This window comes from Sander lucioperca, chromosome 18 (assembly GCF_008315115.2).
Source record: "Sander lucioperca isolate FBNREF2018 chromosome 18, SLUC_FBN_1.2, whole genome shotgun sequence".
NCBI lineage: Eukaryota > Metazoa > Chordata > Actinopteri > Perciformes > Percidae > Sander > Sander lucioperca.
Window position 1 is genome coordinate 19496614 of NC_050190.1, and position 14464 is coordinate 19511077.

The 14464-nt window shown below is 42.0% G+C and overlaps 1 protein-coding gene across 2 annotated transcripts in view; it reads right to left on the reverse strand.

Moving 5' to 3' along the window:
• pacrg (PARK2 co-regulated) overlaps nucleotides 1–14464 on the reverse strand; it is a 143277-nt gene that overhangs the window by 53582 nt on the left and 75231 nt on the right. For both annotated transcript variants that reach the window (XM_031310160.2, XM_035994843.1), the window contains one exon: nucleotides 13504–13653. In XM_031310160.2, the coding sequence (XP_031166020.1) occupies nucleotides 13504–13653 (150 nt within the window). The remainder of the gene's footprint in view (nucleotides 1–13503; nucleotides 13654–14464) is intronic.

The following is a 14464-nucleotide window of genomic DNA, read 5'->3' on the forward strand; positions in this document are numbered from 1 at the left end:
GTGTGAGTGTGAGAGAGAGAGAGAGAGAGAGAGAGAGAGAGAGAGAGAGAGAGAGAGGGGGAGAGAGGGAGAGAGAGAGAGAGAGAGAGAGAGAGAGAGAGAGAGAGAGAGAGAGAGAGAAAGAGAGAGAGAGTGTGCCCCTGCATGCATGCCTGTCTGACAGAACAGATCCTGAGAGTAAATAAGACAGTTATGTGGGAATTTTCTCAATGTTTGCGCAGCAGTAACTGTGTAGCCTACTATACACAAACAAACAAACAAACAAACACACACACACACACACACACACACAAACACTCAGACAGGTCCTGATGGTAGTTGTCTATGAATGGGAGACTGGTATGGTACCAATATTATTTACAGATGAAGCTTCATTTAATTAATTATGCAAACAATGTACAATGTGCATTCTAAATTATAATAATGGGCACTGCCAGAAGCCTATTTAAATATTAATCTTTTCTTTATTAAATTAATTTTAACCATTAGCAATGTTGCAGCACTGAAAAGCATAAGTGCTTGAAGCATATTCTTTGCAGATAAAAATGCAAGTGACTCCATTAATTTCTGAGCACACCGTCATCTGGCAGCTTGCATGCAAAAATATTTTCAAGCTGTTTGGTCGTTACTTGGTTTGGAGCTGAATAGAATCAACGTATGTTCTGTCATACATTTCAGAGATTTGCCAAGTCCGTCATGCAGTGTTTCAACACCAAATTGTGTTGAGTTGAGTTTACAGCTGACTTGGCTCTTGTTGAGCTCTTTTTAAAAATGGGTCCATATATCTGAGGCTTGAAGGTTGTAGCTTCAGGGTACCACCATTGTTTCTCAGAAAGTGAAGTTTGGTAAAATTGAGCTTTTATAGAGTATAACACTCAAAGACGCATTTAAGTGGCCAAGAGAGAGAACTTTAAGAGCAGGTGGTCAGTGAGAAATAGTGATGATAAAACAGCCAATGTGCCTCTGGCCGTGGTTATTCACTGAATAGCTTTTACCACAAAAACCCCAAGTGAAAAAAGTCTCAAATAATATATTTTTTATATACAAATCTGAAGGATTAAAACTTTAAATATAAAACGTTATTTGCATTAGACAAGACGCATATGTAATCTTTACTCCTCCCATAGTGTAACTATGTCAGTAAACATTCCGTGGAAATCTCTTTCCTCTTTCCTTGTGATAATGGTGATAAAGTTACATTGAAATTGCACTTAAATTAGTCATTGTTCTCGATCTCCTTAAAGCAAGGTAAATGGCTCCAGTGATTTCTATTCATATTATCAAATACAGTACACGGCACACCGAGCCGCTGTAGCATTTATCTGATCTCTGATCAGCTCAAACACAATAATCTGCGTGGGTGTGAGAGCATTGATCTGTACGGAGCAAACGAGTGACATGAATGAGAGAACCTGAGGACAATAACATTTGTGTCTTGCTCCTAGTTTATAAATAGTATTTCGTTCATGTGCTTGTGTGTGTCAGGTTATGGATAATTGTTACAGGGTTGCCAATGTTCAACTTAGTTTGGAGTTAGATATTAAAATGACTTCATATTTTACATGGTCATAGGGTCATCCTGGATTAAATTGAACGTTTCAGGAACCCTTCAATGGAAAAGATTTGATGTGACTTTGAATATGAGGAAATGTGTTATAATGTAAGTTGAGCTAACTTCCCCTTCCAAAACTGTAAACTAGTCATTGTCAGGGTCATCCTGAACAGGATAACATTGAACATTTCAGCAACCCTGAGTGTGTGTGAAAAGTGTCAATTGTGTGAGTCTCACAGTCAATGTGAGAGTTGGCAGCCCTGCTGTTAGCCAATACTAATTTAACTGTTATTGTCGTAACTCAACTGCTAAAATGCAGGTGGGCCAAACCTGATTTGCATGTAGCCTGGAAAAACAAAGAATGATTGCCATCATATATGTGATCTGGCCATCAGAGATGCAGTGTCTTAAAACTCATCTGGGTTTACCTTTGTCCTACAAAGGACCAGCGTAAATGGGGTGTTACTTTTGGCTCGTGTGAGGAGAAGAGAGGGGAGATGATGTGTTGCTCTACTGTAGAGAAGAAAATATGGTGATATTTATCTGGGTTGTTCTGGTTGTTCACCTGAAGGCCTCTGGGGATCTCTGATTGCCATCTGGTGAAACATGCAAGCCTTTATTCTCTATGACCCTAGTCCTCCTCCTAGTAGTGGGTGGTCGAACATAACAAGTTAACATCTGGTTCAGTGGATTGGCTTTCATTTGCTATGTATCGGCAGAACACCCACACACATACTAAAAGACTGTGCTGCTCTGAGACAAAATGCTACAAATATTGTGCTCCTCAGGTATTGTCCTGGGTTGAAACAGCAGAGTGAATAAAGAGTAAAGTAAAGCAAGCTAAGTGGTATAATTTCACTTTATTATTTATTAAGTTTCAAAAGAAGAATAGCAATGACAAAAATAATTCTCTATAATACTCCTGTGGCTGAATTTCCCCACACATGCGGTTTAGCAATTTTGTAGCTGGATGGTGTTTTAAGCCCCCAACGTCGACTTCAAGGCAGTGCTGCGACCGTCGACTTCAAGGCACCTAACCCTAACCTTGACCCATAGACACATATAAAATGGACCAACAGATCCCGTTGCTCGGGACGGAGACCAGTGAAGGATATTAGAATCACTTTTCCGGTGATGGCTGAGCGTTACTGTGCAGCCTCCAACTGAAAGAGACGACGTAAATGTGACGTGAGCAAGTTGTAAGTCTTCTGGTAGCTGTGCCAAGAGAAATCTCAATCATTCCGAATCTTGCAGAGACAGAGATCGTAGGTATATGTAAGGAGATAACATAGGCACAGGCTAATTATTGCTAACTAAAATGCTAGTTAACATTAGTAATTAAACTTAAACAGCGAATGTAAGTCGAAACTGCCTGCGAGCTTCTCCTGTACTGTACAGTAATTCCTCTACTATGCGACAGTAAGTTGCATGGTTATGGCACAATCGTTAGCCTATTTTTACAAAAACGCCTGCTATGGAGCCATAACGTGAGATACAAGGTAATGGAGCCTTTTATACATTGTCGTGTTTTTTTAGAAATAAACAATGGACAAATAGAGTCTTTAAACGCTTCAGATGTAAAGTTATTCGCTGTCAAAGTGACGTCAAAATGAATGGCAGTCAATGGAATGCTAACGGGAGGTGATGGCTTGGTAGCATCAAAATGGCGCCATAGGAGGTACGCGTTCCGGGGAGAGGTTTACCCCATTGCCTTAAGCCTAACCATTGCCTAATCCTAGTGCCTTCCAGGCAGCACTGCCTGGAAGACGACGTTGGGGGCTTAAAACACCAAACACCAATTTTGTAGGGTCAACATGACCCTCTTTTGTGTAATTATTTTTGCTCGGCAGTTCTGCTTATAAAACACTAACCGCTGATCCATGTTGCTGACCTGGATAATAGATGTATGGTAAGCCTTTACGTCTAACAGAGGTTCTACAAATTGTTAATGCATGTATAACATGATAGGGATGAATAATTATGAATGGGGGGAATAAATTACTACCTATAAATATTACTAATAACGTTTTGTTTTCCTGGCTTGCCTATTGAAATTTGCCCACTGTTGTGACTCATTTACAAAAACAATGTTGCTTCCTTTATTTGAAAAGTGTGATCATTTTGTCTTCGGCGTTAATACATGATAGGTACATTGTAACTTAAACAGCACCCATTCATTTTATTTTAATGACAGCAATAATTTTCTGAGATTTCTTTCAGGCTGCTTTGTCAAATAACTGATATAACACTTTGTGCTAAACTCTGGATATACTGTATCCTATACTATATTTTGTAATGGCTAGGGGAATATGAGCCGAGGAGCCAGATGGAAACATTAGAGATGGCAGCCAGGCAGCTTAAAACCGTTGTCCGGACGTGGGACAAAACTTGGCAGGGGCAACTTTATGGATATTTGTGTAAGTAGGGGGGAAATGCTGCCAGGGTCTTTAGGAGGTTCTTGGGAAATGTGTGCATTAGAATGTTAGAATAGGATTCAATTACATCCATTAGAGATAGTGAATACTGTGACTGGCGCATAGCTGTGTAAGAATGGAGGAGATAAGGTTTCCTCTGTTAGGGAAACGTGCTGAGAAGGGGGCAGGAATGGGGGTTGGGTCTCTAAAGGCGCAGGACAGACAGGAGACAGACCCCAAAAATGACAGGTGTGGAGGCATTATGACTGACACTGCCAGGCTGAGGACTCACTTGACAATCTAAGGTCATTTTCAAACAGTGACCTAGAAAGGTATCAGTATCTTAAGTCCAAAATCATGTATAGAGAAGTCCTTTTTCTCTTTAGATTTATGCATTTTCATAATATGTGAAAATGCAGCTCAGAAGTCAATAAAGGTGTTATTTTACTTTTCTGTTTTCTTTAGTGTACTTACATTTCTGCCCACATCTGACACGCAGAGGGAAGTAGGACTGTATCCTGACATTGGTAATAAAAATCAATTTTGTTTCTATTGTTTACTATGTGTGTCCTTGTCTGGGACATCATGTTAGGGAGACTGAAATGCTATTTGTGATTTGTTTCGTGAAACTGTGCCTTTTTTTTTTACTTTCAAGCGGCGGGCCTGTTCGTGAAGGTGAGGCTGTTTATGAAAGCTGACAGGCAACCTGGCGCAGGGTGCGAATGCTGATCCAAAGCAAGCCGGACAAATGTCTGCACACACACCAGCATTCTGTCGCTGGCTGCCCGCGGAGATGTCAAACACAATGATGTGGAGAGAGGCTGTAGGAGAGCTCCGTGCTCGCTACTAGGAAGTCACAACACACACAACAGCACGCACAAGGACACTGATTCATACACAAGAATTACATCAAGAAGCAGCACACTCATTGGCTATCAAATGGCTGACTTTCTCCAACCCCCGACACAACAGACACACACACACACACACACACACACACACACACACACACACACACACACACACACACACACACACACACACACACACTTTGAAGGGAATAACAACAAAGCAGCCCCATGAACCCAAATTCACGTTCAGACTGGAACGATCACCTGTCTTTAGAAAACACAGCTAATGTTCGCACTATTCATCTTACTCTATTGTCTCATTTCGACAACTCAATAATTGTGTTACACATGTCAGGTCCCCCGGAGCCTGGACAATCCTGCAAATCGTTTCAAAGTGCCCCAAATTCATTAATTAAAGAGTGTGTTAATCTCATTGAGATGGGAGGAAAAGGACCCTCATAACTCATCCAATTAGGTAATTGAGTACTACTCGGATTAGAGGGAATGAAAGGACGAGTCCCGCTGAGATTGAGGACTTCTGCGTCTACAGAAAGAATACATACATGGTTGTCTACAGATAACAAGTAAGTATGTGCTAAACCTTCAACATTCACTTAAAGGCTTTCTCTAACTGCTTACCTCTAGTCCACCCATTTCCAAGGTTTAGGCATTGGGATTGAGCACACATAAAGACAGTTAAACTAGCCTTTTAGGGTGATTATTAAGTATGTACATGTGGCTGTTTGCATGTGTGGACTTGTGTGTTTGTAACATACTACTACAGTGCTAGTATATGAGCCCACACTGTTTTACCTATGCAGGAAACTTAAAGCAGCCATATTATGCTCATTTTCAGGTTCATAATTGTATTTTAAGGTTGTACCAGAATAGGTTTACATGGTTTAATTTTCAAAAAACACCATGTTTTTGTTGTACTGCACCACTCTCTCTCACTGCTGCAGATCCTCTTTTCACCTGGTCTCTGTTTTAGCTACAGAGTGAGACATCTTTTCTTCTTCTTCTTCTGTACTATCTTTGATTGCACTGCACATGTGCAGTAGCTCAGATGTAGATCATGTCAGCTAGCTAGCTCCATAGACAGTAAAAGAGGCTGTTTCTACAACTTCGGTCAGTTACAAGGCAGGATTAGCTGGGAGACTTCTAAATGAGGGCGCACATGTAAGTAGTTCTTTTGTAGATTATGGTGAACTTGTGTGTGTTGTAGCAGTGCTTTGCTATTGAGAACGAGGTAGCATGCTAGCGTTAGCATGCTAACGCTACGAGCTAATGGTTGCGGTTAGCCTGCTCGTTTCGGCATGTGACGTCACAAGCCGTGCCGATTTTGAACAGCTCACCCAGAGACTGAAGGCAGGACACACAAAACCGTATCTCACTCTAAACACCATGGATGGATTTTTTTCAAAGTTTGTATGTGTGTGGAAGCACCAGAGACACAACATAACACCCCAAATCCCAGAAAAAGTGTTTTTTTCATAATATGGGCACTTTAAGGTGGACGTAGACACCTTTTTTGATTTCAATCAGTTACAATTGGTTTAAAGTGTGTTTCATGTAGCTTATATGTATACACATGGCGTGCTCCAAGTGCCTCGAGTTCAAATTTCAACTCAAGCAATCTATGTCACAGGGTCTTTCGCTAGTGTCCAAATCAGAAGAGCAGTGAGCCGGGCTCTCTCAACTAAACAACAAAAACACTAAAGGAAATGCAAGTATGTTATTGCTGACCACCCACACCTATATGACTACACAGACATCCTGTGTGATTGCTACAACAATAATTTCAGTGAAATTATTACTAAATTACATTTTGGGTTCCCAAAAAGGCTGTCAGTGCTGTCAAGTCCAGAAGCAATGCCAAATATACTGTAAATTGAGGTCTGTTTTTTAATGACATTCATGCAGATGAAGAGGCATGCAGAATGACAATGACATTAGAAGGGAAATGATAGAACCAGAAATGAAGCAATAACACAACACTGTGGACCAGTAGGAGTGACTTGGGGAGAGGTGAGCCAGCCTCTGAACACTGCGGCAATCAAAGTGGTGCTTTGTTTAAGTTGCAGACTGCCTGTGCGAAGACGTCAAATTCTATTTCATTTTAAGTATACTGCCTGCCTCAGGGCTCTGTGCCATTTAAAGAGTGGATCCAATAATTCCCCTAAGTGCTTCACATTGCAAAAGGCACTATGTACAAATGAATGAACAAATCAACAAACACAAAGCCAAGTTCTTACTGAGGCGCTCCTCTCAAGAAATTAGTAAAGTACATTATCTGACCTGATGGAACAATATAGGCACAAATATGTTCCAGCTGGAAGAGGCAAAGTGAAACGTGTCCATCACGGTCTGCAAAGTAAAAAGTTTGAAAGGGTCAATCATTGACAAAGAGTATGATGTGTATATGTTGAGTGTGTGTGTGTGTGTGTGTGTGTGTGTGTGTGTGTGTGTGTGTGTGTGTGTGTGTGTGTGTGTGTGTGTTCGCTGAGCATTCAGCCTGCAGAGCAGCCCAGATTATGCATGAATCGGGCAGCTTATCAGCTGACCTTTAAATTGGAGCTGCAGAGCGACTGCAGGCCCAAGGGCTGACGCTCGAACCTGATTGGCTGCTCTGCCTCAGACCTGCTGACAATAGAAATTAACAGAGCTAGGTGGGCATATCCGCAGGCGGAAGAAGTATAGGAGTGGAGGGAGATAGGGGGAGGTGGGGACTGCATTAATATAAAAATATATTTTCACTATTTTCCTCATTTTGGTCTGTTCTTAAGCTTCAGGAGAGAAGGAAAAAGTCATTATGTGCTGTGAAGCATGCTAACAGTGGAGCAGGTAAGAACAGACATTTCATCTCTTGCTCACTCATGCTATCTTTCCTTCTGTCTCTCTCTATTCTTTCCATTTCTCCCCCTCTTTCTGTATTTTAATGGCGGAAGGGTCTTGGCAGGCTGTGATTGCTTGATAGATAGACATCTCCCGTTGGAGAGGGGTACATGGAAGAGGAGACAGGGGCTGAGGATGAGGTGTGTGTTCTGTCGTCAGCAGGGACAAGGAGCTCTGTGTGTCTGTGGAGGATGATGGATTACATGGGGGCCACAGGTTTATGTGCATGTGTGTGTGTGTGTGTGTGTGTGTGTGTGTGTGTGTGTGTGTGTGTGTGTGTATGTGTGTGTGTGTGTGTGTGTGTATGATTGTGTGTGTGTGGGCATGGTCCCCTACGTTGTGTCGCTATGTACACAGTGAAAGCATGGCAATGAATTAATTTCCGTGACGGCAGCTGGAAAAGGTCATTAAATAAAACTAACGTTTGTGATTGGGAATCCCCAGGAATTAACTTCCAACACTATATAGGCAACAACGCAGTGTTCTGGCAGTAAACGGGAGCATTACGTCGTATTTTGTGGACAAGCGCACAGGTGGCTGAGTACACTGACATACGCTTGGCCTTCTGTCAGATGAAAATGAGTTGGGGAAAACATTCTTTGGATTAGATTTGTCTGTGTGTGTGTGTGTGTGTGTGTGTTCATGATGGCCATTTCATATGTGACAGTTACATGTACATGATCTCCATCCACAGATGACGAAGTGTCCTTGCCTCCTTGTTCCTGACTGTCCTGGGTTATGAGGTCAGCCAGCTATTCTTGTTAATTTTCATTCCAGCGATCAGCTTGGGCTGTAACTGATCCGCAGTATTCATAGAGACGTCTAACATGAGCTGCAAGTATGTGTGTATGCGTCTGTGCACGTGTGTGTCATGTGATACACAGATAAAGCAGGCCCACATGGGAAGACAGAGTGGCCAGCCACAGCACTGCATCTGTCACCAACACAAAAACCCCACCAGTTGCCCATGCACAGAAGACAGAGAGCCACTATCACAACCTCTGCGTGTTTATGTGTGTGTGTGTGTGTGTGTGTGTGTGTGTGTGTGTGTGTGTGTGTGTGTGTGTGTGTGTGTGTGTGTGTGTGTGTGTGTGCATGTGCGTGGGTGAGACCTTATCATAGATGGACACATTCCTAGCAGGAAGATAAAAGAGGCGAAATGAACCAGATCACCGCAGCGTGTGTGAGCGATATGCATGAGTGTGTGAATGTGTGTGTGTGTGTGTGTGTGTGTGTGTGTGTGTGTGTGTGTGTGTGTGTGTGTGTGCGTGCGTGCGTGTGTGTGTGTGAGAGAGAGAGAGAGAGAGAAAGAAAGAGAGAGAGAGAGACAGTGTTTGTCAGTGATGAATAGGAGTTTAAGGACCTACACCTTACAGATAAGCGGAGAAAATCATCATGACAACGACTACAATGCTACAATGCAGGCTCAAATAAATACCAGAAGAGCCCTCAAGGCAAACATCAACTACATTCAGACATAATGCAGAGCGATGTAGAAGCTGAAGATGTCATGAAAAACATCCCCTTATGTAGTATTTGCCCATTTATGCTTTACTTGTGTAGTTTACTTGTGTCTATGAAATAGTGAAGCTGAATGAATAAAAATGTTCTGGAACCAAATCATTTATCAGTGAGCTGTGTTTCAAGATATTCTCAGCGTGTACTGGTCACTGGGTGGCGTGTCCTTGTATACTAATAGTCACATACTGTATACATAGGCTAGTAAAAACTTCAAAAGGCTGAAATTATCGGCCGAGATCAGGTCAAAACAGATGCAGGTTATTGCTTATGTTGGCATTTATGGAAAAATAAATTGCAGAGCAGTAAACTGCAGCCATAAATGTTTTTGGTTGACATTTCATGTTTTTTTGTTTTTTTTTTTCAATTAAAGCTTTATATACTAAAAAAATGCATTTTTTTCTTATCTGTTAAATGAAATCTGACTAAAGCAGATACATATTATCACTTACATTGTGTAAGATATATAGGAAATATAGTTAGCTATTTCTGTACAGCAGACGGCTGCTATGAATAACAGACCGTTGCTTTGGAAGCAGTTCTGATCGAAGACTCTGGAGGACAATTTTTGAATCAGTAAAATCATTTCAATATTTTGTTGTCAAATTATTGAGTCTTTAGTAAGTAGCCATTTAATAAGTGGAATAATCTTACTTAATTATTCTCACAAATTGATATCAAGACTAGGGGTGCACAAATTCTGCGTTTTGTCTTCCCAATATCAATTCTGATAGCTCAACTTGGGTTATCAGTTACCAGTGTCCTCTTTTTACTAATTGAAAATATGTCACTGTGTGGAACTCATTAGGATTAGTTTTATGTAATATAAGGTAACAGTGGAAACTGAATTATATAATGACAATAAAGAAAAAAATGTCTGTCCACTACCTTATCCACTAAATAAGGTCAGTATTGGCACAAAATTTGATAATAGCTGGCCTTAAACTGACAGTTGGTAGTTGTTACCATGACAGGTTTGCTATGTACATTTTCCAGCTCAACAGTGATGTTAAGTAAATATAAAAACCCGAACGGGCCAGTGGGGTTGTTATATTTACTTGCCCCGGGCCATCAGGCAATCCTTATTGTTGAGCCATGCACCCATTCGATCCCTATTTAAGACCCTAAAATATTATCTCTGTGTAGTTTACTCTGCTGCCTTACCGAACTCCACAAACTCTCCTTCTCTCTTCCTCAGATGACGTACAGTAGATGAGTACGTCATCTGAGGAAGAGAGAAGGAGAGTTACTCTCAAGCTCAGAAGAGGAATTTGCTGGAAGAGGGAGCACATCTCTCCTTCATAAGGAACGTTGTTGCATTTCATTAGGGATAAGATTCATCACATCACGCAAGAGAACCATGCAAATCGCATTGGAGAATTTCCTACTACTACTATCCTCAACATTGTCACACACACACACACACACACACACACACACACACACAAACACAGCTGATATGTTAAAGGCACAAAGCAAACAAAAGCAGAGAGCGCTGATTCAGAAGACAAAAGGGGTACATCAAGGACGGTGATATTATATGATTGCTCATTATTGTGCGCTTCAAAATGATGCATTACTGTGTCAGTGGTTAGAACGGCAGCCGGCAGATAAAAAGGCACATTTTTTCTCAATGAACAATGGAGCCGTTCCTTCTTCAGAGGCCTGGATCCCAGAGAGGCTGAGCATGTGGAGCATGAGTGTGATCTCCTGGTCAGAGGTCCAGTGCTCCGTCTGAGTGAGAGGACACCCAAGGGTCCATTTTGGAGATAGCTGTAAAGCTCCAGCTCTGACCCTGGAAAAATGGCTCAGATAAGGCCTGTACACAGACCAATTTAACAGGTCACAACCCTGTCTCAGAGTAGGAGCGACACAGCGGGAGTGTGTGAACACAGCCTAGGGGATCTGTCCCATGATGAGATGCTGGTGATATCTAAGTGTAGGCCCGACGATGCAGCAGTGGCTGTCAGCCTATTGATTCACAGCTAGAACAACTGGGGAGACAGGGACAAAGTCAGCTTTTGTAGCTGGGACAGCGTGTGATTATATATGTATATGTCTGTGCGTATAACATGTAGTTGGCATCTAGTAGAGCATTATGTGCCCAAAGCTGGCAAGACCCAAAGAACAGTGAACAGAGAGACACTGAGACACAAAGCTGGGGCCTTATTCCGCCCTGAAGTTAACAGCTGCACATGGAACACAACAGATCTATTCATTACAGTTGTACACAATTGTAGACACACACGCACTTGGTACATACTGGACAGTGGCCTGTTTGTGGTTTAGTAGATAAAAAGGGTGCCATGCAAGCTCTGTGAGTTACAGTGTGGGAGAGCCAAAGGGATATGTTACCATACACTATTAGACGGTCCTCTGTGTCTTCTAGTGTAATAAACACAATGATCGTGCCTGTCTGCTAGAGACAGCACGCTGGCTCTGGTTGAGACAGCCGACTGAGCGTGGGATGGAGCTGGAGGTGTATATAAGCAAGATTAGATAATAGATGGACTTCAATGAAAGCTTTGATATTGATATAAACAAGCTACATAAAACAGAAGAGAGACAGATACAAAGGCACACAGAGAGAGAAAGAATGTGAGAAAACAACAACCCTGAAATATTTGCGAATAAGAAAGAAACAACACAGATTTTTGATTCACAGTGTTTGGTTCACAAAAGAGGAGCGCATATTCTCTTTATTTGAAGTCAGATCTTTGTGTGTTAGCAGGGAGTGGGTGGAGCAGGAATTGACAGCGTATCTCACAGTAAAGCTTCAGATGGAAATGAGAAAAAATAATAACAGTGGAAATATTTGATCTATCTATCTATCTATCTATCTATCTATCTATCTATCTATCTATCTATCTATCTATCTATCTACCTATCTATCTACCTACCTACCTACCTATCTATGAACTTATATGTGTTTTTACTTCCTGTCCTTCCAAACTTTAAAAAAGAGAAAAACTCTACTGTAAAAAAAAAACTCCTGCTGAGAAAAAAAAGTGCTGAACAGGAAGCACTGTACTCGTTTAGCCGTATGCGTCCTGTGCTCTGGCAGCTGTATGGACCCCTCTCTGGCCCAGACTGGGCTCTCTGGGAGAGGTCAATAGCTAGGATGTCTGCCAGGTGAGAGGTTGGCTCGGGTTTAATCAATGCCCGCCAGACGACGACAGACAAGTGGGCAGGCAGGTAGACAGGCCGGCACGGTAACTACCAGAAAGAGATAAAACTATTCCTGGTGGGGTTCACTGGCCAACTGCTGAGCCTCCGCTGTGGCAGAGAAACTCACGCTTCAAATCAGTTTAGGGGATTGATTTGACAGCTAATTTACAGAGGAGATTTGCATATGGCCATGCGCTAATAAGGCAGGTTTTTCTTTTCCATTCTTTGTCTTTCCCCGCTATCTCTTTCGGCTCTCGCCTTCCTTTTTTTAGACCTCAGCAAATAGTAACAGATAATGTAAGTGAATTAAAGAGACAAGAGATTCAAATTGGATATTGATTAAGAGACTAAAGCCTTGTGTTTTCTCCTGTTAAAGCCAGTGTTTAAATGATTGATTCACAATGTCACTCTCCACATCCTACTGACTGTATGGTGAGTGGAGTTTGGGATCGGTTGTGCCTCTAAGCCCTTGAATAGGCCATCATCATGTCACACCATGCTAAGTGCTTTGACACAGCCACACAAAGCGCCCTGCCTATCTCATGCCAATCTCCCAAGGTCTTGGTGTCACCCAGGTGGAGGCTTTCAGAGAGAGCAAGGACAAAGTCTCCCCCTCAACAGCGCCGCACAATGCAGCTTGACTGACAGCATAAAGGACAAAATGGAGCTTCTCTGTCAAGTGGATGTTAAAGTTGTGGGAGGAAAAGGAAAAAGGATTCAGGGACAGGCGCACACTGTACATTGGATCGACAGAAAAAACAATAGGTAGAAAACAGGATGCTTTCTGCCTGGAAGTCACAAGATTCACAATCAACACAGAAGAGAAACTTAACATGAGCAGCTCTGTGGAATCCCCTGGTTTAACCTAACCACAACCTTAACACAGGCTACACACTGCACATAAATACCTATCAGTGCCTTTCACAGGCTTGTCAGCTATTTTTTAACTCACTGATGTAGTTGCAGTATTAGCACGAAAAATTATTCATAACACAAAGGGACGTGTCTACACAATGACTGCTCCACAAAAGCGCAGAGTCTCAACATGCTGACACTCCATCTGTCCATGTATTAACACTCAACCGTTTGCATGGCTGGAACTCACCATTCATGTTCTTGAAGATGTTGAGAATGGGGAGGATCTGTCTGTAGTAGGGCACCAGAGCCTCTCCAACCATGTCTCCAGACATCACCAGATGCTGCAGGACTTTCAGGGTGGTGCAGATCACCTGACGGTTCCTCGTATTCAGCGCATCTAAAGGGCAGGACAGATGGCAAAGGTCAGCTAAGGCTATAGTTCAAGAAAAAAGGGGCTGCAAGGACAAACGGTCATGTTTTAGATCTGATTTACAGGTTGTTTGTTCAGGCAGGTGGAGGTACAGCAAATGTGGAGTGATTCTGACAACTGCAACTATATGGTACATAAGAGGGGGCTTGGTATACACACACACACACACACACACACACACACACAGCCAAATTACACATAAATCTTAACCTCCACATACTCCCTTTCCCTTAAAAGCATTTCCTTTATAGTTGGGCTTTGATTTAGACTGGCATGTCTGCAATCAGTGATTTCAAATGCACTGGGGAGGCAGGAGTAAGTGAGAGCCAATCACTGGGCTATTTGGCCTACAGCTGCACTTAACTCAATCTCCCACTGATAGAGAGAACAAAAGGGAATGATGGTGGGAGAGATGGAGGGCTAGAGAGATCAAGAGAGACAAATTCAAAGAGAAAGAGGGAAGAGGGAAAGCAAAAGACAAAATGTCAGAGAGAGAGAGATGAAGAGATGTGACAGGCGGAGGGCAAAGGGTTAGAAAATAACTGATTAGCAACTAAGACTGACATATTTTTCTAGTTCTTTATTACGCTTGTTTTATTTGTGCCTTTTTTATGTTTTTTTTTCTTCATGTGAGCTTGTGCATGAGTGCTGGTAATTCCCTGTGCGGACTGTCAGCATAACCCAAGTTTAAAAAAACCAGACCTGCGTTATTTATCTTTATGAAACCTTAAACTGTCATTTAAATACCTACTTTCACAAAAGGAGAATGGTAATGGCA